Source organism: Melospiza melodia, chromosome 2 (genome assembly GCF_035770615.1).
Source record: "Melospiza melodia melodia isolate bMelMel2 chromosome 2, bMelMel2.pri, whole genome shotgun sequence".
NCBI lineage: Eukaryota > Metazoa > Chordata > Aves > Passeriformes > Passerellidae > Melospiza > Melospiza melodia.
In genome coordinates this window covers 117256285-117281172 of record NC_086195.1, presented here as the reverse complement: position 1 = coordinate 117281172, position 24888 = coordinate 117256285, and the positions used below count along the sequence as shown (strand labels likewise).

At 39.2% G+C, this 24888-nt stretch overlaps 1 protein-coding gene across 3 annotated transcripts in view; it reads right to left on the bottom strand.

The window, feature by feature from the left end:
- DHRSX (dehydrogenase/reductase X-linked) overlaps window positions 1-24888 on the bottom strand; it is a 161936-nt gene that overhangs the window by 53837 nt on the left and 83211 nt on the right. For all 3 annotated transcript variants that reach the window (XM_063149680.1, XM_063149678.1, XM_063149679.1), the window contains one exon: window positions 6196-6297. In XM_063149680.1, the coding sequence (XP_063005750.1) occupies window positions 6196-6297 (102 nt within the window). The remainder of the gene's footprint in view (window positions 1-6195; window positions 6298-24888) is intronic.

The following is a 24888-nucleotide window of genomic DNA, read 5'->3' as shown; positions in this document are numbered from 1 at the left end:
TAAAATCTATGAAAGGATTAAGAAAAAATAAAACATGGCTCACTCCTGCCTTTCAGAAAAGCCAGTGGCAAATGTTCCACACACTTAAGTAGAACTGGTTGGGTTTCCTAATCCATCAATAGCTGAATTTTGTGTCTGTCTTCCACTGATAAAATGTTCACATTGAAGACATAAAAGCAAATGGGTCAAAAACCTGCAGCATGTGGAGCCTCAGATATTTTCCCCCTTCAAAAAGTGTTTGATATCACAGACAGAAAAAAAAAGCTTTGGAAATTATCAGAAAGAGAAAGATAATATCAAACAAAAGTCAGGATTTTCATGAATGAAATCCTTACTCTTTGAAAGCCAGAAGAGTCTAAGGTTACCCCTCTAACTTATTAGTTCTTCCAATAAATAATAAACCTTTTATATTAAATTTGACATCTTCTTATAAGGTACATATAATTCTGGCAGACAGAAGTGCTATCCAAGTATAATAAAATCTCCAGCTGATGACTGCTGCTAAAAGTCCATATGGCAGATAAACGTGGGCATTGCACAACCCTCACTTGCTGTGGATGAGCCAGGCTGGATGCTGCCAGAGGTGCCATGGTGCTCTGACACACGTGCCCAGACAAGTTACTCACAATACCCCAGGCATCTAATACCTGGGAAGAGCAGTGTGTGAGCAGCCAGCCAGCCTCCCCACAGCCAAAAAATCTGAGGAGATGGCATCTGTCATGCACTGAACTTCATAAAAAATATGGCTCTGGGAGTTTCTTCTCATTTTGGAGTGTGTTAATACTGTATGCTAAGGTCCTTATGAATTTTCCCAGTTTTTCTCACCATACATGGACGATCCATTGTAGGTCAATCTCTCCACCACCACAAATCAGATTTTTCCAGGTAAACCATTCCCAAAGACCCAGCTCTTCCATGATGTCTAGTACTTATCATCCATTACATACAGGTAAAGGCTATTTACTCTTCTGTTCATCCCCTTCTGTCTTTGTCCCTATCCCTCTGAACCTTTTCCATCACAGCTTTGCTTGGGTATTGCTCTAATTTGTCTTTGAGGAAGGATAAAGATGAAACATGATGTTGTCAGTGAGACACTGGAAGAACTTTATTGAGATATCATATCCTGAGTTCACCACAGCTCTCCTGTGTGGCTGCAAGAGAAGCATTAATTTCAATGAAATCCAAGTTTCACTGGAGTAACAGCAACCCTCCTCACTAACTTTCCCTCAAGGCCTTCTCCAGTGAATTTCCACATCTCTGAGGTTTCTTTCCTTTTCATCAGAACAGCCAGTGTAGCCTGCAGCTGCTCCAGGCAAGGGAGCTGGCTCTTACCTAATCCAGTGGGACAGGATCTTTTCATAGATCTCACTGTGATAATTTCAAACAATTTAACAATTTAACATCTTATAAATATGACCTGTGAGTAGGTAAGTATGTATAAAATTGTTTGCATTTGATACATGTCCTTGTTCCCAGCCATTGAATTTCACTTTTCTTCTGAAGATCTGATCCTGCAAATACTCAAATGCAAGAATAATTTGTGATCAACCATGACAGCATCTATGGGACTATTCAAAGGACTCCATGGCTGGATTGTGTGTATGTAACACAAGGAAATATATATATTTCACATACTCAGCTACTGATACAGCTTTAATGTGCTCTAGGAACTGAAGAGGTAAGCTTATAGAGACTTATTTGTTCTATCAAGATACTGATAATTTCTCAGATGATCCACAAAATACCAAATATGATCATCTGAATTAGCTAGCAGTTCAGGAATATTGATTTTAAATTGGCCTAGATAGGCTTCAACCTGAAATACATTAACTGTAATCTGCCTGCAATAGGCTACTAATAAATAGCCTGAAATCTCTAAGTTGGCATTTCATTGTTAATGAGCTAGACAGTGCATGTTTGGCATGCAGAAGTATCCTGGTGTCCCTAAATATCTTGTGATTTTTGTGTTGGCTCTGTTGGTTTTAAGATCATTAGGTACTGTAAACAACATACAAGCAAACACATTAACTACAATGTGCTAAGAAACAGTTCTAGCACACAGAGAAAATTGCTTCCTTCAAGGCTAGGGAAAAACATCTCTGGCATGAAACAGTGACTGCTGGTCATGGAATTTTACAAAGTGTTTTAGTATCTGTCCCTTTTTCAACCACAAGAAGACAGCAGACTTTCTAATGCATTTTAACAGCAATGCCATTTTTAGGAATATATTAAATAATTAACATTAGTGTACATGCTGTAATTTGCTAAATGCTTTTCAGCTGTACAGAGACAGAGTTCTTTCCAAAACAAAACTAAAAATTAGCACCCAAATGCTAATTAGCAGAGTAGAAGACACATTCTTCTGACCTTCTGTCAGACAAAGCTTTCTTCACTCCTTGTGCTGTATTCCTCTTTCTGTGGCTTACAGTTCAACCATTTAGCTTACTTCTTGTTTTCTACGGAAAATGAATTTTTTTCTATGTCATAGCATTTTTCTCTTTCTAGCACAAGCACATTGTATTTAAAAAAAAGTTTATATAATACTCTATTTTCATTTTTAATATGTTTTGTTTATTTTAAAAACCATGAGCTGATTCTGCACATTACTGATGCAGAAAGCATAGTAATGGAAAAACAAGCCCTTATTTGTCAGCTGAAATAATGCGTGCATTCAACCAAATTTTTCCTTTTAAATTAGAAATTAGAAAGTTAAATGTACATGCTAAAATAAGCTAAAACAAAAAGAGGAGGTGACTAGTGCACTAATCTCCATTTAGTTGGATACCTAAACTTCACATGATTATTGTGGGATCTGGATGTTAAGGTCTAGGAGAATACTTTGAAACTCAGGATTTTAGTATTAATTTAATTTCCAGCTGAATCCTTGAGTTAGGTAAGGGATAGAGAGCAAGTGGTGAAGAGATATTTTTTAAAAAAAAATCACCAATTACCTTACAAACTGCTGAATTTCATAACAGTCTCAGGTCAGACATGTAGTCTTGATTATTTATTTAGTAATTCACATGTAAATGTGTAATTTACACATGAAATTCACATGAATTCACAGTAATTCACATGAAATCCCTTATCTTCAATAATGTTTTAATGTTAATTTAATAGCATGCATTCTTGTAAAATGTTGGAACTTTTATCAAGTCATCTTCAAATGTTTGGCCTTTTGACAGGTTTGCACAAGTCCTCAGTGAATATCATACACCTTCACGTAGACAGAGGATACATATCCATGGAGATAATAGATGGAAAGTTCACTAACATATGCACATGATTATATCAATCAATTTAAAAGATTTTGATTTAAACAATTAAACAATACTAGTATGTAATGCAAAAATCTCAGTGTAACAGTTCTTGCATTTTTACACTAAATGTAACAGAAGACTGCAGCCCTGATAATAAAATGCTTGGTCCTATGAAGACAGAAATAAAAAATTTTACTAGCTTGCTGATAGTTTGATTCAGAAGTAATGGGATGCATACAAAATCTGATTTTCAAAACCTATGGGAAAGGCAGTGGAACAGGCAACTGAGATGAGGCTTCTGAGAGAGTAGTGCTTCCAGCTCTGCAGCCCACTGACTGAATCATCCTCCTTAGTGCATTGAAACAAAAAAAAGTAAAAAGATAAAAAAGGGGGAAAGAGGAAGGAAAAGGGAAAGAGAAAAGCCAACCAGATAGCCCAAAGGTCAGCACCTGTCTTGATTGTGCTCAGTGCTGGTGGTTTTTGCATCAGGCCACTTCTCCTCTATTGGGTTTGTCCATTTTCCTCTTATGTAGCAAGGAAACATTTGGGCTTTCACTATGAAACAAAAGTTACTGGTGAAACTGTACTTTCACTAGTAACAAAACTAAATGCTACAGATTATTTACAAAAGCAAATAAAAAGGACCTTAAAAAAAAGAAAGAAAAAATATGTGGGAAAGAGCATTCAGAAGTGGAGTCATTGCCAGGCAATGGCCAGAGACTAACCTAATTCTCTGGAATACTTTACCTGTGCTTTGGATGTGATTCTGTTAAGGCAAAAAAAATGACTTGAACCATTCATTTCATTGTAGATTCTAAAAGGATTTTATCAAACAACAGATTTCTCCTGCCAACTGTATTTGGCAAAAAGGCATAGTGAAATCAAATGGCTTTCTTGCAAATTACAAATACATAGACTGAAGAAGAATAAATTTTAGTTTCAAACTCCTTTCTTAAAAGAAATTTTGGGCTTACACTCTTTGGTCTTGTAACATATTAAGAACAATAAGAGATTAATTTTAATACAACTTCGTTTCTTGGATAAGAAGACACATTTAATTTTCATCCAACCCAATTCAGCAGCAGCTAGGGCAGAAAAAAATCCTGTATTTCAGAGGACTGCCCAGTTGCTTCGCCCTCATCATTTCTCCCCCAACTGGCCTCCAAGCCCCAGCTAACAATGCTGGCTTTGCTCATGGTGCAAACCAGTGCAGGGTAGGAGATGCCTGATGGGTACATAGAATTAAAAAACCCTTTTCCCATAAAATGCTGTTTTTTCAAATTGTGTTGTTCCCATCTGTGTAACAGTTTTTATTCTGCATGTTTAAAAGTAAATCTGGAAAGACTTTGTAACTAGGTTTAAATACTCACTAATTAACTACAACTAGGCTTATATATCCACCTCTAATTATTGCATGATTAAAATAATAATGGTAGGCTTTTTGGACTAATCAAAGAGAAATGAATGTTTAACTGAACATTTCACAAATGTTTTATATCAATCAGCAAATAAAAAACACTTGAATTTTTATTACAGTATTTACTTGTGTTACTGAGAGCTCTTTAAGGCACCAATGAATATAACAAACACATTTATTTACAGCACATTTGCTCTCACTAGGATGGAAGTGTGCACAGGGAAACAGAAAGTGTTCTCTGGGATGTCTTAATAAAAAAATATGTAAACAGTTGGGAAAACAAGAACAGCAGCATATCACAGCAGCAAACTTCTAAAAGAAACCTAAATTGTTGCTAGTGGGTTTTTCCCCTATTTAAATAGACAGGTGAAAATTCCCCTTTAGGACAGTGCATGCAGAGCATCCATGGTTTCTGGAAGAAAATTGCTGTACAGGCTGGCTTCCAAAAATACTGTGGCTTATTGCCGCGCCTGAGTGGGTCGCCGCTGGTGATAGAGAGACGGTGACTCTTGTATCTTGATCAGAAGGCTTGATTTATTAAGATATTATATATAATACATTATTACTATACTAATAGAATATAGAGAGAGGTTTGCAGAGCAGCTAGGCTAGCTAAGAATAGAAAAGAAAGAATCCATAACAAAGTTGTGGCCAAGGACTCAGTTCCCTAGCTTGCACTGGTGATTGGCCCTTAATTATAAACATAGAAAATGAGCCAATCAAGGTGTCCCTGTTGCATTCCCCAGCAGCTGATAATAATTGTTTACCTTGTCTTCTGAAGCCTCTGGCCTCCAGAAGACACAGAAATCCGAAAGAAAGGATTTCTGTGGAGAAATGTCTGCGATAGTGGCTATAATACAAAATTAGATAGCAAGTATGTGAATAACAAAACTGAAATCCCTAAAAATAATTAGATTCATTTGATAATTGCATGAATGCAAGATAAATATTGTCCTTTTAATTTGTGCTCTGACCACTGAGGATGCAGTTTTATGAACAGCTTTCCAGTAGCATCTGGATCTATGCAGTGACTTCTCTGAATTTGCTGGATAATTTGTCAGATTACATTTCAGGTGGATTAAACCCCCAGCCCAGATCACCAGTCACCCACAGTAAACATGTGTTTATACACGGAAAAACCTAAGGGGAGAGAAAGTAAATAAAGGTGAAAAGACAGATTTTCTACTGGCGTAAAGTACAGCATCACTTTCTTATTTTTCTTAGAGATGCTCAAATTCCTGTATAATTGCATTCTTTTTAGTGCTGGAGAGCTAAAAAATCACAGCAAAGAAACCAGACTTGCAATAACAACATGAGCAGGTGTGGCTCAGTGTTCAGACTCCTCACCTAATCTCTCCAAAAATGCAATTTAACTCTAGAAAGACATGCCAGTTAATGCAGCCTTATGGTAACCTGCTGTATGATTCAGATAATCTATTTGAAATCTGAAGTGATAGATAAGACCTCAGTTTGTCACATCTTCCCCTACAGGTGTGTGAAGAAAAAACCAGAACTCACCATTATTCACCAGGACATGGAGTGGACAATTCTTTGCTCTAAACTGCTGCACAAATCGCCGTATAGACTTCATGGAAGCCAAATCACAGTATAAAAACTCCACTGGGAGAGAAGAGGAGATAAAAACAGAGTTAAGTCACTTACAATGATATAAAAACACATAGACATCAACAAGGACTCCTGTGATAATGTCACTAGTAGAGTAAATGTTTTAAAAAGAAAACACTTTTCAAAATCCTGGGTGAAGCTGGTCTCAGGTTCTTTCTTTCTCCTTCTTCCCTACATTTCTATTTTTAAACTACTGATTCTTCACAGAGCAAATATGGGAAAAGTGGCTGTCAGGAGGTGAAGGAGGGCATCAAATGAAGTAAATATGCACCAGTCCTACCGTTCTTACTACTGCTACCATTTAAGAAGAGGAGCTACAGCGCTGCAGCACTGGGATGATCAGGATATGCCAGCTGGAAATCAAATGGGGAGAGGAGAAGGCACATCAGACACTGCAAAGTTTCCCTGTGCTTCTGATGCAAATATGCTGTCCTTTGTTTTTTCCCCAAGATTATCTGCTAAGTACCTGTGGTTGGAATAGTTTATAAATGCTTTATTGCCAGTAGGAGAGATGAACAGCAGCACACCCTGAACACAGCAACTCCACTGATCACTGCAAGCAAACAGAGAATCATAAATAATGCTCTGGCTCCTGTAGGCATCCAGGGACATTTGGTATCCTGGGAACAACAACCAGCCATGAAAATACCTTGGAAATGTGGGTAAGAGTTGTGCTGGCCCTTGGCTTCGGCAATGGCAGTGTGATTTGAGAGGAACAGAGCTCACATGAATATGGTGGGGGGCATCCTGCCTGTGCTGCTGCTGATGTCAGTCCGAGGGCAGGGTGGCAGGGGGCTGGAAATCCAACAACCAACAAGATTGCTCAAAGGGCAGGGTGTCAGTCTCAAAATATATTTGATACCAGTATGTCTCTATTGCTAAAAGAACACGCATCAAACAGGTGTCTGCGCTTTTGTCCAAAGCATTACTCAGCCATTGACCTGCACTAAAATGCTAGAAAATTTATTAGTCCAAAAAAAAAAAATTACTAAAATCCCTCAGCAGCTTTAAACCCATCAGGTCTTAAAATTCTCCTACTGCAGTTGTTCAGCTTTCAAACCCAGCCTCTCACAGCACTGCCTCATTGATTGCCTTGCCTTGCATGAAGCCATGGCCAGAGTTATGAAGTGAAAAGAAGCACTGCCCCCTGCCAACAGCAGTAGCTGTCCCCACACAAACAATCCAAATTCTTTAGAAGCTCTGCAAAAGGAAAAAGAAAGAAAATTATGACCTTTTCTGACTGTTTTAGCCTTTAAAAAAAAGTATGTTTTGCATGCCAGACTTTTGTCTTGTTTCAGCATTAGCTATGCTTTAAGGAAGAGAATATGATGCTCTGCCACAGATATTGGTCTCTCTTCTGGTTTCCTACTTGTCACTGTGGGAGCCCAAGTCAGCCAACTGTTGTCAACTCCACCCTGCCAAGACACTGGGGCTCTGAAGTGGATTTGCTTGAACCTCCTCCATAAAGTGACTTTTCCAAGTAAGACCAAAATGTGTTTCAAATTGAGAAAATCAAACAATACCGAGCAACCTTCCATGGCAAGGTCCATCAGAGAGAAAGGCAAAGGCAGTACAAACCATCTCCCCTGGTTCACTGTGTCCTTGCAGGGTGAGCCCTTACTGTCCTGTTTTGTTTCAGAGAGCTCCCAGATTTCCCAAGCTGTGGCAACCTCTGCACAGATGCTGTCTCCAGGATGGTTTTGGCCACCACATCAGAGGACTGGGGTTTCAGAGGCTCACCATGTTTTCCCCCTCCCTGCTGCCCTTCCTCCTCCCGGCCCCAGGGCTGCTGCCCTGTGCTCCACAGGAAGGAGCAGCCACCCCCTTCCTTGCACATGGGTTCCCCCACCTCCTCTTATGAAAGAATCAGCCTTTGAAAGAAGGGGAAATGAAAGAGATACGGTTCTTCAAAAATGCCTTTCTGATAGGAGGATTAAACTATTGGATAAATAGGCTCCAGTGCAGGCTGTAATATGAGACCTTTCTTCTTACTCTCCTCCCTGGTCCATCAGGGATGTTCATCCTCTCCCTACCAAGGCTCTGAGCTATAATGCCTCTTTACAGCATGTCACTACAGTAAGAGATTAGGAAAGCCTGCAGGCACAACAACGAGATAAATAAAAAAAGATATTCACAACTGTTATTTAATTTCTTTCCAGGAGAACAGTTTCTTTAGTTCCCCTAATACGAAGCTCCAATAATCCTTATCTATTTGGAACCTAGACAGTCCTCTGAAATTGTTGTAGTTATGTGTATAAATTATTCAGTGGCCATTTTCTAAACAAAAAAACAAGCAAGAATTCTTAGATTCCACTTATAAGATAGTGTAAATACAATTTTTTTTCAAAGTGGCTCTAAAGTAATACCATTTCAACAATACTGTCCCATGAATAGAAGAGGACAATTTCTTGATCTCTCTGTAGACCTTTAGGTGCTCAGCAATTTTCTTTAATTTCACTGAAGCCTTGCACCTGGAGATGGTAAGGAAATGTAGAAGTTTTAATTTCTGTCAGTGTTGCTCAGGCCATTCCACCTGTGGCCTAGCTGCTGTATAAAACCACATGAATGGCACTGTAATTGCTCAGATATCCAAAACCTGGTCATAATAAATTATTAATTATTAGTGCAACAATGAGTGGAGTGAAGACCTAGATGAAGATTTATGCTGACTCTGTTGTTGTTCTACTTCATTATGCAGCTCATCAAGGAAAGAGATTAGGAAAAGCATGACCTTCTTGGGAAGCAGTCACACTGCCAAAGGAGGAGTCCCTTTCAAAACAAAGATATTTATCCTGATAAAGGAGGCATTAGGTCTTCTTCAGCCAGTTCAGCCATGGTATTTTGTGGCACAGTGCAGGCTCCAACCACTTCTCCATCACCAGTATGGACTCTGACAACATTATTGACTCTATTGCCACTACATATGCAAGAAAAGCAGACCTCTGAGGACATCCACTAAGATAAATTTTAATCTCTTTCCTTATCTGGCCTTGCATTGCCAACAAGAATGGTGGTTAGACAATGTGTGCCAAGAGAGTGCTTTTTAGCCTGACCAATGCAGTCTGATCCTTCCTGATAATTAACTTTTTGCTGCAGCTGTCTGATCTCCCCTCCCTTAATTTTCCAGTTCTGCACAACAAATGCTGTCCTTCATTATGACTGTACAGTGCCCAGACTAATGGCACACTAGGCCAAGGCTATCATTACTAAATTTATTTACTTGCTTCCTTGGGGAGCATGTCACCATATTCGGCATTTGTAAAGCACGTGCCATCAAAAGATCAGAACATGCTTCGGAAAGGAAACAAACAAACAAACACACAAACCAGCCCCAAACTTTTCTCTCTGCTCACAGGGCCAGAGTCCTCGTTGGTGCTGATTCTTTGCCAGGGAGGCGGATCCGCTGGCGCGGCACCACGCGGACCGAGGCGCTGTTCCCCTCGGGAAACTGTGCCAAAATGTGCTCCCAGCCGCGTGCTGACTCACAGGCAGGGCTTTGAGCAGAAATTCAAGTTTCTTCTCCATCCCATAGTGATTTTTTTTCTATCAGCATACTGGAGAATTACAAATTGAGAAGCTAAGAAAAACGGTAAGTTTTTAGACTATTTTGAAGCTTGTGCAAATATACTAAGCACAACAATTTTTTCGATGCCTTAGTTAATAAAGACCAGGGTTTTAATAATGTGAGCAAATGACCAAACTGGATTGTGAACTAGGAAGTTAACTAGAATTACTTCAGGGAAGCAAGAATGCCAATATTTATCCATATAGGATAGGTATGAGCAAAAAGATGTGCATTAACAGCGAGAAAACTGAAACATGCCAAAATTCTTGTCTTTTACCACAAACAGTGGCCTTTCTGCTTTAGAATTTAATAATCTAATAAGTTTTCAAAATGACCTAGTTATTTTCATTTTCTGTATGCTATTAAATACAAAAATAGAGAGTAGAAGATACAAACATAATAAGCTACATACAGAATATCTGCAGCTAATGCTACTGAAATACTCAGATTTCTAACTCTACCCCATTTTGTCTCTCCTTTTCCTGAATTACTTGCTTTCAGGTACTTCTGTAGTGACAGACATGCCCGTATTTCTTTCTTCACACATGCTGGATGTGTCCCATGTTCTTATCTAAATAATTTTTCCAATGAAAGTAACTACATCCATAATTGTCAGACATTGGCTAAAATTTTCACTCTTAAAAATATTTTTCTATTCTTTTATTGTAATTTGATGACTCAGTTGTCAGAGAGTTATTAGCAAATGAAATACAGAAGGAGCAAAATTTCCCAAAAGACAGAATTACTTATGCTATTAACCACATAGGAATAGATATATATATGATGGTGCTACAATTGCTGCTTCCCTTAATTGCCTTCTTTCAAATGTATCTGCCTGGTGCAGCAACTTTTCAGCCACAGGGAATCAGCACAATGTTTTCTGACTGCACCTCATGAGGCACATAGAGACCCCACAAAGCCAAGCTGGCTGCCACGTGTGACACTGCAAAGCACATGTGCAATGCTTGCTCCTGAACTTTACTCCTCTTGCTTGCTTGGTCATGGTCACTAAAAGGAGAGAGCCTGAATGAGTGGCATCTCCTGGAGAGCTTTTGACACCCTGAGCTCCATGAAATCCAGGAGGATACCCAGCGTTAGGAAAGCCTGACACAGCCCCTGAGTGCTCACACTCCCTGGAGCTTCCCCTTCAGGGCCAACTTCCCCATTTCTGTCCTTCTGCTTCTTCACACTATTACCACACCTTTCTTCACATCCAGAGTTCCCTCCTTTGCTTTCCACACCAGCGCAGTTGACTGTGACTGCACATTTCCTCTGTGTCTGTACCACAGGGCATAAAAAGCATGAAATGGGAATTTCAGTCTGGTATGGAAGGAAAATTCAGAAATAAAAAAGAATGGACAGATATTTCAGTGAATGACTGTAACTTCTGAGATGTTTACTGATCAGCTGAACAGAGGAAAATGCAATGTTATGATTCCCTCAATGACTACACCACTTAGGCATGGTTTAGATCAGATTAGGATGAGATCAGGCCACCTACTAACTACCATTTTTTATGTATTCAGCTCTAACTCACCATGTTGAAATTTTTATGGACAGCTACAGCTCTGCTTCAGCAGAAATAATAAGTCAAAGTCTACTTGGTTTTAGTACTTATGCCACAGCAGTTTTCTATCATGCTTTCAATGTCCTTGTGTTAAAAAAACATGCAGGGGATACATTCTAAGGAAAGTTGCGAGTCTGCCCAGAACTGCAGGGAGCTGAGTCCTTTGAAAGATTTGCTTTGCCTGCTACTTGTCACCCATCTATCCAGTGTCTGAAGATAGCAGAAGGAAGAGTTACTTCTTCAGCAAGGAACAAGGAATGCTTCCTAGACAAGATAATAAAAAAATGGTGTTCAGTAGTTAGGTATTCATCTTCACAAAAAGCATCTCACAGGTATATCACATTCTGGTTTCTGTTTCTCCACAGAGGAATTATACTTTGGCATCTGCACAGCAGCAAAACGAAATGCTGTCCTGCTCATAAACAACTGAGAAGCTGAAACAACAACTGAAACAACATGATTCTGAGAGTCTGGACAGTGCCATGGGGATGTTTATCAGAAAGGACCCTTGATGAGTCAAAAACCTTCCATCTGCTACCTGCTGCACTGCAGAGCTAGGGTAGCTCTGTCAGCAAGGTGGCAGGTGAAAATGAAGAGGAGAAAAACTCAGGAAAGAAAGAGCATGAGCTGTGAGGAGAAGAAGACATAAAGCAGTACTGATTGGAGTCTACTTGCCTTTTTTCATCACTCTGTCTTTACTGTGAGTGGAAAGTGCAAAAGTGGTTCTACACTGCTGACACAAACTTGTGGTTTATCATTCTGCCAGCTGGGCATGTGCAGCAGCACACACAGTCCCCTTCTACAAAACATAACTCCCATTAACAGAACTTTCCTACATTGTCTGGGACTCACACAAGGGCTGTGATGCAAGTTCTGCCCAGACATGTGTGATGACAGAGCACTGCATGCTATTCAGGACCATAAAATGCTTACTGTAAAAGGACTTCTCAGTAAACAAAACCAAACAAAATCCTTCAGGCAAGCAAGGCATGCACCAACCAACTGCATATTGAGCACAACGAGAGGCAGCCAACGTAAATGCAGCAAGCAAAGTGTCTCCTGATTATGCCATGCTCCTCCCTTCATGCACTTGATGACCTCCATGGCCTCTACACCACAAGCTCTATATAATCTCCTCCATTCTGTGTCAGCAGCCAAGATTCACAAGGGTGAAACATTAAATTGATTAGCACACAGAAAATCCTAGTATGTGCAATCCTACCCATGACATTGGTCGATGCTTAATTCCAGTTGTGGTTATGGTGACAATTTGCAGAATTTTGGCTCCTAGTCCTTCAAATTACTATCAACATGTGACCTTGGACCAATGCCTGCTGGGCATTTTATAAGTTCTCCCCAGTATTATTCTCTGTATTTTATTAGCCTGAATAATTTTGTGGCCCTTCATCAGACCACTGATCTTTCATAGATTATTAACAGAAATAATAAAGCATGGGTAACTCTAGAGCAGCTTTATTGCTCAAGCTACACTTGCGATATACCACTGAAGAAGAAGACAAATGGAAGATATCCATCTGTCAAAGTGTGTGACTGCAGTGGCACAGATCAAAATAGTGAGCATATTTAAAGATATACCATTTGGGTACTTTTTATATTAGAAGATACACTCCCAATTTAAGGCAGCCTAGTTTGCCTACAGCCTTTCAGCAGGCAAGCAAGAGCACCCAAATTCAGCTGCTTCTTCTCTGAGTCATCCCTTCTAGCACTTCTAACTTTAAAGGCAGTATAAAGAGATGAACTTCCTGTGCCTAATGCCAGCCTTTGTAAACAGCCTCCCTGTGCCATCCTCCAGCCACTTCAGGGAAACAAGAGCTCTGTATCAGTCTTACAGCATAAAGAGAAATAACATTAGGCAAAAATTAGAAATTATTTCCTTTTCTTCTTCATGAAAGTTTGAACTTTTTCTGCTCAAAGAGCTACTATAAAAAAAGGCACTTTGTGTTGCCATTTCTTAACCACAGAGCTTTGCCCCATTCTACTAAGATAAATGGGAGAAAACATCTTCATCTGGGAGCTGTTTCTTTCTCAGAGGTGGAAGAGTAAAATAAAGAAAGGAATTTGCTTTCAGAAACTGAACAGTCAGCCTTCGCTACTTCCAGCTTCCACAAGAGAGTGTGTGGCCTAGTACAGTGACCCTTTAACTTGTTACAGTCAAGAAACACTCCAGTAGCTCTTGTGGACTGCTTAATCAAAATGGACAAAATTTAAGGCAAAGAGCAATGTTCTAGTTCCATCACTACCAGCAGCTCCCATTACTGCTAAAATGTCAGCTCATCACAGGAGAGACCCCTGAACAGCCTCACAAAGCACATTGCCAGAGTAAAATCTCTCTGCTTCACAGGGACAGAAGAGCTCATCATGATGTTCTGAAGATTCACCATATATGGACAGAAGAGAAGATGGTTTAGAATACCTTCTTTACTATTATTGCCCCTTGATTCTCTATACTTTTAGACATATTTTCCTCTTGCTCCCTGGTGAACAGATTTTTATATTAAATTTCATTGCTGTAATTTGTGAATTGTAGATATGGGGTTTTTTTTCTTCTCAGGTGGCATTTACTTCTTGGAATGGCTTAACTCTACAGTGAGACTTCTATCTCATTTAAAACCTAAAAATACATGGCACATATGTGATGCACACAGCACATTGTCCTCCATTGACACTGTCGGGACTGAAACTCAAGTGAAGAGCTTTTTGGATGTAATACAGAGTCAAGCTGTTAATGAAGATAAAAGTCAGCAAAGCTTATACAAGATGACAAAAAGAAAATGTGCTTCAGCAAAAGCAAGGAGCATGATTCTTCCTAGAGATTATGCTGAGTCCTCAACTGACTTAAACTGGTGTAGTTTTGCCAAGTATACGGAGTTTTCATTTGTTTCCAGTTTCTCAGCTCTGGGTTTGCACTTTCCCAATGCATCTTGGGTTGCAAAGCTTTAAAGTAAAAATATCAAGTCACTTGTACAAGGATGCACACAAGTATATGAAAGAAAGATGGCAAAAAAAGGGGCAGAGACATTTTGCTGATAGTCTTTTCATTCAGAATATTTTATTAAATGAGTATCCTAACTAAAACAAGCACCAGCACTCACCTTGAGCTGTTTCTGTCTCAACTTGCAGATTTTTTTTCTACATGAACAGCTTACTTTTCACAAGAAATTTAAATTTATTTATTTATTCAAAACGTTTTCTCCAAGCTAGCCAAATCCTACCAAATTCAATCCAGCTTCAAATTAGAAACCTTGCTCATATCTGTATACCCTAAATCTTGCTTTCCTCAACCTCCCTAATTTATTTAACTTTTAGTGTGAAAGAAGCCCTCATATTCCCAATATGAGGGAGAATTAACATGAGCTTCTATGAAAAACAGGCTGTTCAGAAAGTGAGGGGTTTACTGAAACAGGGCCTTAATTGCAGACACTCATAGAGCCATAACATTTGTAGAACTGACTTTTTGTTTTAGTTGCTACAATAACAAACCTCCAAATCCAATAAGACTGCTTTTGGACTGCATCATTAGCGCTGATGATACCCCAGTTCCCACAGCAGGACTGAGCTGGGCCACTTGGTCATTGCTGGTTCAGGTCTGGCTTCTGTCATGAATGTAATTGTCAAGAGATGTGAACTGTCTTGTCACCTTCAGTCCTGTAAATTTTACCTGCCATTCTAGATTTAAGTATCAAATGTTTCAGTCAAAATTCAGAATGCAACCAGCATGTCCTATTCTGTCATGCAGGAGTTTCTTTCCGTAAGCCAATAACAAGTAAATACTTGGAGATCTGACATAAATCACTTCTAGTAGGACATTTTTTATTCTGTCTAGATATTTCATAGATAACATCAAATTTTGATTCCTGGCCAGACATTAATACCAGAGAATCATTATGTGATGGCAAAACAGATCTCCCATTGGCTACATTTCCTGAAAAGAACATACATTTTCTGAGAATAGTTGCTTACCCTTCCAAAACCACGAAAATAAAAAGCTCTGGTGTGAAGAAGCATGTTTGTAATAAGCTTTGGTATTACCACAGAAACACCTCAGCAAATATTCTGCTTCACACCCTCTGAGGTACCACAGAGAGGCTGATAATGTCTCTGCTTTGTAGTACTTCAAGGATAGAAACCTTGCAGGGTCCAAGAAAATAAAAAGAAGGGAATAATATTTCCAAGCTCCAGGCAAGAACAACTTGGAATTGTCAAAAATACAACATCTAGACATGAGAACTATCCATAAAACATACTTTGACAAAGACTGCCTTCCTTTTTCCCAGAGGTTTTCTGCTTTTCTCTCTCATGTCAGTCCTAGTGCTCATGAGGCAAGCTTGAGGGGCTCTCGGATCCAGCTTCAATCCATTTTCTTTTCTTTATTTTTCCTCTTTATTTGGAGATACTCTTTGCATGGATAATCAAGTCACTGCTCCCCTGTGGCAGCAGAGGAAGCAAATGTGGCAGAAAGCAACAGGAGCAGGTAGCTGGGGTGAGGGAACTGCAAAAGGCCCTTCAGATTTAGGGCCAGGTTGCTCACAGCTCACCTGGTTGCAGCCAGTGGGGAGTCTGCTCTCCCCCCACACCCTCACCCCACTTCATCCCACCCACACAGGTCTGCTGGTGCAGCTGCTTCTCCTGGTTCACCCCAGCCTGTACCTGGGACGGTACCTGGGCTATGGAAAGGGAATATCAATAACTTTGCAGAGCGATACTGTCATCCTTTCCCACTCCTCCAAAAATCAAGATACACAGATTTATTTTTTCTTTTTCTTCTGATCTGACATGAGACTGTTTCTCTTTCATGCTTAAGCAAGCTTAGGTCTGTAGAGGGCTTCTAAGATATGATTCATCTGACCTGTTTCACAAATCTAGCTTAAGATGAGATGAATCATGTTTTACAACTGTTTATTCCTCTCCACAGACTGCAAAAGAAGCTTGGGGACACTGACTCAGATTAAAACCTCTGCATTACAAACCTCAAAAGTTACTTGATTGCAATCCTAGTGTTCAGTTTCAACTGCTAATGAACAAACAGAAAGGAGGTGAAAAAATCAGAGAGCAGGGAATGTGTGCAGATGACTCAGTGTTATTCACCATACTTGAGCTTTGGGGAAAAAAAAAAAGAGAGTGAGAACTTCGAGAAGAATCTTGCCAAAGGCTCACAGATAGCTGTAACACAAAGAAAATTCATGCTGGAAAAAGATAAGAAGTCTTGCAGGGCGTGTTTAAATTCCTCCCTTATTGTGAATGCCTCTGAAATAACTGTGACTTCACAACAGAAAATTTGAAATATTGTTGCACACTCTAATTCACAAACACATCCCAAGAGTCAAAGAGAGCAAAGATAATTGTAGTGGCTGGTTTTGGTGAAATTGTGTATGTACATGCATGTAACTGAGACTGAGCTTAAGCTAACTGCAAGACATCATAATTTTTACAATAATGACACTATAGCTATGCATCCCAGGTGGGAACTGGCAGCTTTGCTACTACTCTATAAATCACACACCTCTCACAGCTACTAATCTGCTGCAGAGATCTTTCAGGCTAGCAAAGTGACAGGGAAAAGAAGTGCAGAAGAATAAAATGCTAAGAATAGAACCAGGCTCTTGATTGCTGCTTCACAAGCTGCCCTGCACACTGGATCCCACCTCCTTTTTCTTTTGACTTCTATACAAATACGTATTTCTTATATTTTTATGAATGTATTAATATAAAAAAGGCTTTAATTTTTGCTTTTTTTTTTCTTTGAGATGGATTAATCTTTAGGAAACTAGATCTCCAGATCTCACTCCTCACCCCATTCTGTTTTGTTGCTTTGTTATTCTTCTCATCTCACTTCCCTTGCTGATTCTCCAGAACTTTTAACATGATCACTCTAATGTGCAGTCCCTACTCAGTAATGGGGCTTTAAAGCAATTATCTTTCATAGCACTTCACTGCTAATGCTGACCTGGAATTTCAGGCAATGTCAGCCAGAGTTGCTGAGCAAGGAGCCACAGGGTTCTTCTCCTCCATCTCAATGCTCAGTGCTCCTGGTATTTTCATTCTTCTTGAAGGCAAACTCACTTTTGGACATCAGTATATTTCTTTCCTTTATAAATATGCATCCTGTGTATTGTTCAGTATTGGTTCATGCTAATAAGTACTTTCATTAGACATGTTGTGAAAATTCTTCCTTTTGTTAGAAAAAGTAACCCTGGGAAGGCTATGTCTGGCTGGAAAAGATATACTCTTTTGGGAACTATTTAGGAAAGAAACAGATACTTTTAACTGCCTATAACCCCCTTTCTCAAAAAAAAAGAAAAAATTCTAAAGGTGCATCTTGGGGGAGGTACCAGGTGAACAAAACCAGGATACTGAAGTCTTTCTCCTATTCAAAAATCAAACTTATGCATGACAGTCTTTTTCCGCTGCCCTTTACACCAGCTTTAGGGAAAGAACTACCTGTACAGGTAAGTCTTGGCATTCCCATTCAGGCTCTGCACTCTATGGAGATGCTTCATTAGCGAAACTAATTTTTAAAAGATGATGGTGAGATAGTTCTCCGGGTCTGAATTTCTCACTTTCGGGAAGGACACAAGGTAAGGATCAACATGTCACTTATACCACAGTGAAGGCAGCCAAGCCTGCAGAATTGGAGAAAAGAGATGTATAGCACAGTTAGACACGTAAAAAGTGCATGAATCTATTTCTGTGCACACCTGCTCTCTCCTTAGTGGGGAGGAGATCAGCATCAGAATGGCCTGTCTTTGAAAAGGCAAAGTCACAGCACTGTTATTTCCCTTCGGTGCACACCCTTCAGGGAAAAGCCTTTAAGAGAGGTGAGGGAGAAAATGGATTCTCATTAGTCTTCTTATTCCCAAGTATAATTCAATACAGTTAAAATGGATTTTTCCCCATTCTCTAACCTAAGAAAAATAAATGCAGAAAAACAAACCTCTTTTAAATTTTGCATCCTCTACGGGGAATTAATAATGTATTAAATTATTCTTCCTACGCTTTCTGATGTATTATTGGCATTTACTTAATGAAAAAGCTAGAAATTCTCCACACCATAGACTACTACTCCTAATTCACTGAAAACTGTGATCCTGACACTATGATAAATTAGAGATCTGCACCTGGCAGGATACTGGATGTGAGAACATAAAGGTCTTAGATTTCTGCATATTGATAAACTAGCATTTTTGGGTAAGATTACCCCACACACACTTATTGGGAAAAATATCAGGTAATAACTTTTATTCATTTGAGCATGAGATTCTAGCAGACAACCTTTAACAGCAGGTCTGGATCTGAATGGTACTGTTTGAATACACTTTGAATTGCTGCAGAGCTCCAGATTAATAGTGCTGCAAGATCAAAAGTCTGTGATGCAAAATTTTAGTGTTGCAAGTCATAACATAAAACCCACACTGCCTGCTTTTAGCAGATTCTCACCCACCAAAGTGCCTCCATCAGCCTGTGTTTATGGTTCAGCTCCACACCTGTAAAAGGCTGAATTTGGCCTCAGATGCCACAGAAAGCATCGTACAGTCCACCCTGCTGCTAGGAGGGGTGGTGGGTCTCCTTCTTGCCCTCCCTCTCCTGTTCAGGAAAGGGCAGAGCAGATGAGCTGATGCCCACCTGGGAAAGCTTGTCAGCTCTGCCTGGGAAAAAAGGGAATGGGGCTGCTGTGAGACCTGGACCCAGCCCAGTATCACTTATTCTTCCTCTGGTTACTTCATAGGAGTGACACAGACTCCCTCAGCTGTTTTTTTGGGGGACCAAAGTAAATTTGGTTAGCCATGTATAAAGCTCTGGAACAGCACATTTCTAATAGGTAGGTAGAGTGCTAATTTAATGGTAAATTATATATTTGGGTTAGCAGCTTGGCTGCTTTGTTGTTTGGTTCTTTCAGACAACTTGGATGGCAGCCATCAGCTCTCTGTGATTTATCTCTATTTAATTTTTCCACTTTTTCAGACCTTTGGCTGTTGGTAATTCAATTTCTGGCAAGTGCAGACCTTCACTCCCTATTATAAGTTACACCCCAAGGCAGACATACTGCCATCTGCACTGCAACAGTGGTGGTAGCTTGTGGATGCAGGGAGGCAAGTGTCCAGATGCCACTTGGGCTCTGAAATAGCTTTAATGTACAAATAACTGTTTGGATTAGAAATGTTATCTAAAAACAAATATGAGCCCCTCAAAAACATTAGGGTACTCTCCCAGGGGATCACTCCCCTCTGTACCCCACTTTTATGTTTTGTTTGTTCCAACAGCTTTCATGGATGAGGAAAACGAAGTATTTTCTTTTGCTCAGCCTCCAAAACCATCAGAGGAGGAACTAATCCCCATCCAGTCATCCTTCATACACACTCACTTCACTTCTCCCATCTTCACTGATCCTCTCCTCCCAATCTCCAGTCTCTCCAGAAAAAAATCTTCTTTTAGGAGATTCGAGCTTACAGCAAATCATCAGCTGCTGCTTTCCTGAGAAATATATCTTGTTCCCAGCTACTGGCAGCAGCTCTCCACAGGTGGCAGGCATAGAACAGTGCCACAAGGTGCTGATGCACTTAAGAGCAGGTGGACATCATCCCCTGTCCAGCAAGCCTGAAAACAATACTAGCCTTGGCCTGAATTAAAATGGGATAATTATATTATAGACATAAATTATCTCAAAATCTTTCTAAAAAGCTCAAAAAGACATCACCTCCTGTGAGGTGGGAAGACAATTCAGGAATGCCCAGATCAGCACCAGTGTGGTCCACCTTTCTGCCCTCCTGTGTGACACAGGGCCTGACCCCACACTCACTCACTCTGAGCCAAACCTATGATTTCTCAATGAGCTATGGCACAGCTTGATGAGCCACTAGCAAGAAACAAGGATGCTGCTACTTCTACATGAGCTGGTTATCCTGAGATGTAGAAAGCCCATGTGACCATGGTTACATCTTCCTGGCCTCTGATGAGAAAGGGGGACTGCAGTGGTTATCCTGCATGATAACCAATGGGGTGGAGAGCTGCTCATGACACCAATGGAGAATTGCTTTGGTTCTTTTTATGTCTCCTTGGAAAAATATTTCAATGTACAAACTGGCATCTCCTAAGCAGAGATCCACCTGATATTATCCAGGCAGTGTTTCAGCTGTCTCTATCCAAATGCTTCCACATCTGTCTGATAATGTATCTTTAAACTTCCTGAACTACACAGTGAGAATGTGAAAATTTCATTTGCTCCTTGTTGATAGGCACAGCTTTCTATAATACACATGCAAACAGCCTGTGTGGGTGCCAGCCCACCATACTCAGCCTTCAGTTCTGTTTTAGGGCTACCTTCCCAAAGAGAACAGGTGAAGTGGAAAGATCTCTAACACCCATCCTCTGATAAACTGTTCTAAAAGTCATGACAAAAAAGGTAAATCTATCGTAAGTATTTTCTATTTAAAATGAAAACTCCGTTCTTATTCTCTAAAGATGTCTTTGCTGTTGCCTCAGCAAAGTTAATGAAAAAGAAAGGGAAGCTCGAGCCAGAAAGAACAGAGAACCACTTAAAGACATTTGGGGAACGTGGAATTAAATTCTGCTGGAGGGTAATATTCACTCTCCACATAATTTTGTTTTTGTGGAATAAAAGACTTGTTACAGCTTGGCAATGCTTTTTAAGAGATCTAAATTTCTAAAAGAAAACAAACCCTTTAAGACGCTTGACTTGTGTTGTTCCAAGTTATTACATTCTTTAGCTCTAGTCAAGATGGTTTTGATATTTTAACATCTATTTTATTAACATAAGCAGAAGTTGCATTGTGTCTGCATAAGATGTGACTCAAAGCAATGATTTTTTTATTATTTTAATGTAAGAGTGTTTTCAAAAATGTATCAAAAAACCTGTGAAAGCAATTTGTACTTTAGCAAGGATTTTTTTAAAAATTAAGAAATTAGGAAGAAAAATGTTTTAAATAGATACTTTACTCAATATCACTCTACTTACACAAGCAGCAGGTAAAGCACCAATATTGTCCAAACTTACCACATTTGCATTTTAAGAAGACTTCCAAACACTCACAAAGTGAAGCACGGACTGCAGAGCCTTAAAAGAGACAGCTCTAGAAAAGCTACTAGTCATGGAAAAACCTTGACCTAAGTATTCGGGTGAGCTAGCAAAGATTAATGGGCAATATGGTTTATATACGTGGAACATCACAGGATTAGAAGAACAATAGAAAAAGGTGAGATTGCTTTCTACAAATAGCGAGAATCCTGTAGGCCCTTGCTGCAGTTACAGTTTAGTGGGATCCCTTTGAAGCCAAAGGATAAGCTATCCTGTGTGAGAACATCAAAGTAGTCAAATAATGACACATTGGTGTGGCAAAAGCTGTGGCTTTCCCTTATCTGTTCCCAGCTCTGCATTTCTGCAGGGCAGTGTGGAGAGCATACCAATGTGCACAGGGATGGCCCGACAGATACGAGTGCTCGTCCGTGAGGATAACAAATGGTGCAATTATCAGAGTCACAACAAAGTGTGGAACTGAAAAATTACTAATTCAGCGTATATATCACATTATCCAATCTACCTGAAAAGAATGCAGTGGGAAAAACTGTTATGAATTCTGAAAAAGTGTTAAAAATTCATCAGACTATGGAAAGATATCTCCCTAACCTATGAGCCGTTTCCTGGCCACTTACCGCATTTATTCCAGCAGTCTGTGGGGTGGATCCATTAAAATGTAACATTAGCTAGGGAAGATATTCCCTGTTATCTGAATGTTTGAGAGCTCCTCGAACCCAAGATTTTAAACAGCTTTATAAGCAAAAGTGACAGTGTTTATCAGGGAGGGTAAAATATAGGAAAATAATTATATACACTCGTAGTTAATTATTGCACTATTGAAATGCAAAAATTGATCTAAGAAAAATAATTATTAAGAACTTTTAAGAATGAAAATACAATGATGATTTTCTAAATTAATTTAACAGTTGGCTTACTTTAATTAGTGATAAATTGTTTATTACAAGTTTCTTTAATCACCTTCTATTTACGCATGGGAGCCCAAATCTTGGTTGAGTTATAGAAATCACTGTAATAATAAACAATGCAAGATATTATCTAATCCTTATGGGTTTGTTTGTGGAAGAGACAGTATTATTATTATTTTTATCTTACTTTAATAAGTTATGTGTAAACCACCTATTTTAATTTAAAGGTAGGGAGCATGGAGTGAGCAGACCTTTTCTAATCATGGGCATATCCACATGTCCTGTGTTATATCCCATCAAAAACTCATCAACTTCTACTTGAAATACATCTTTTCTTGCAGTATTATGGGAAGCCTAAGTCATAATTTCACTTATCCAGCTGATGGTAAAATAACTTCCAACCTTCTAACCTTCATGGCTAGTTTACACCTCATTGGTTTCGTAAATTGCCTTTTGCTATGAATCTGCTTCTACTGGTTTCATTATTTGTCCTAGTGACATATCCATGGGCAGCAAGAGCATCTTCTCTCACATTTAGTTATTTTTGGACAAAACCAGCCAAGTTCACTTAGTCCTCTTTTGTTACAGCAAACTCTCTTTACCTCAGAAAGTCTGCTCCATTTCAGTTTGAGTTCATTTTACTGAATTTGAAGAGTAGGACAGCACTTTCTATTTTAGATAGATTGCAATGGAAGTTGAAAATTTACTAATTTCCTTTGGGTGCACACCACCAAATACATCTTAGGATCATTTTTCTTCTCCAGAGGTCTATATGAAAGTCTAAACTGCTACAGACACGGCTTCTCTTTGTCACCTTTAGTCATCCTCGTAACATTGAACACACAGGTGTCCTCCTTTTCCTCAGCTATTTTTAGCAAATGAGCTTCGAGTTTATAGCTAAAATCTTATTTTATGTTACAGGTCAGGGAAGACTTTTGATACCAGACAGACAAAAAAGTCATCCCAGTATTAATATTTTGCAGCTTATTAGCACAGCATACTTCTGCTGAATTTCATTGCACCACACAGAGCTTCATTTGAGATGATTAAAATTTAATATCAAGACGTTAAACTAAGCTATGCTGGAAAATCTGCCATTAAAATTCGTTTAAGTTTCATTACACCAATCCATGGAAAAATCAACTATGACAGGCTCAGAAAAGTTCACATTTAAGTAATGCTCTTTGTACCCATATAGGGCACATAGGCACATAGAAAAAAGTCTGCACCAAATACCACAACTTTTTAACACACTACACCTTTGCTCAATCTTTGGGGTGTATGGGAAGAAAAATGGGAGAGCAGAAGAAAGGACAGTGCTTCGAGGTAAAGGTTTCTGATCTCATTGAATGGAAAAACACCAGATAAAACATGTCAAGAATGCAAACAAAAATGAAGACTGTTTCCACAGCATATAATAATCTGTAGTAATGTGAATAATAAAATGGCAGGAGTTACTTTGGCTGAAAATTTTTGTTGGAAGGAGATAAATTAAACAGCAAAGTTTTGAAGAACTTTTTTTTTCAAACACATCTGGTGACCATGAGGAACTCTTAGAAAAGATAAGCATGAAGATGGTTGGAGTTTGGGGTATTATTTTTTTTTGGCTGGACTTGTGGCAATAGAGGTTTCTTTCTTTGATGTATTTGGTTTTGTTGTTATTGTTGTTGCTTTGGTTGGGTGTTTTGAGGAGGCAGATGTTTGTTTGTTGGTTTTTCTTCTATTTTTTAAATGGTAATAATTTATTTTAAAACTTTTTTCCAGTTTTATCAACAGCACTTAGTTCTTGGAAGGCTGGGTTTCCATTTTTGACTGGCATTCTAATCAGAGGAATCAAAGTCCTCCAGACACACTGTCCCAATCACAATCAGCAGACCTGCAGCTCCTCTGGCTTGGGTGAGCTCCTGGCAAGCAAACCCCAGTTCTGGAACTACACAGACAGAAGAATAAACTTTACTTTCCTGATGACAAACTTTAATATTTTTGATTATTCCCTCACTCCTGTTTGATAAACCATATTAACCCAAATAATATTGATTTTTTACATATTTTTGTACTCCCTTTGTCATTATTGCACATTGTCCTGCCAATGTGTGTGTCCTATCACAATTTCCATCATATCTCTTTTGATCCATTACTTTTTTTTTTCTAGTATCAAATCATATCTCTCTTTACCATGTTCTTAGTTATAACAGGAGAGGGGATCGGTGATTCAAAGCCTTTTTTCATTATTCCTTCATATTTTGCACCTGCCACAGAAAGAATTGTTTTTTCCCAGTGTACAGATAGCTCTTGCTCTTGTGCTCTGTGCAGGCTCTGGTGGGTAATTGAAATCCATCTGCTCATGAGGGATTGCTACATCCAAACCAACAACTCGCTATCTTGTCTCCTGCTTCCTGCAGCTCCCCGTGGGGTCAGATCTCCCTCTTTTGGCCCAGTTCTCTGTCGTGTTATTTAAACACACATCTCACTGCCC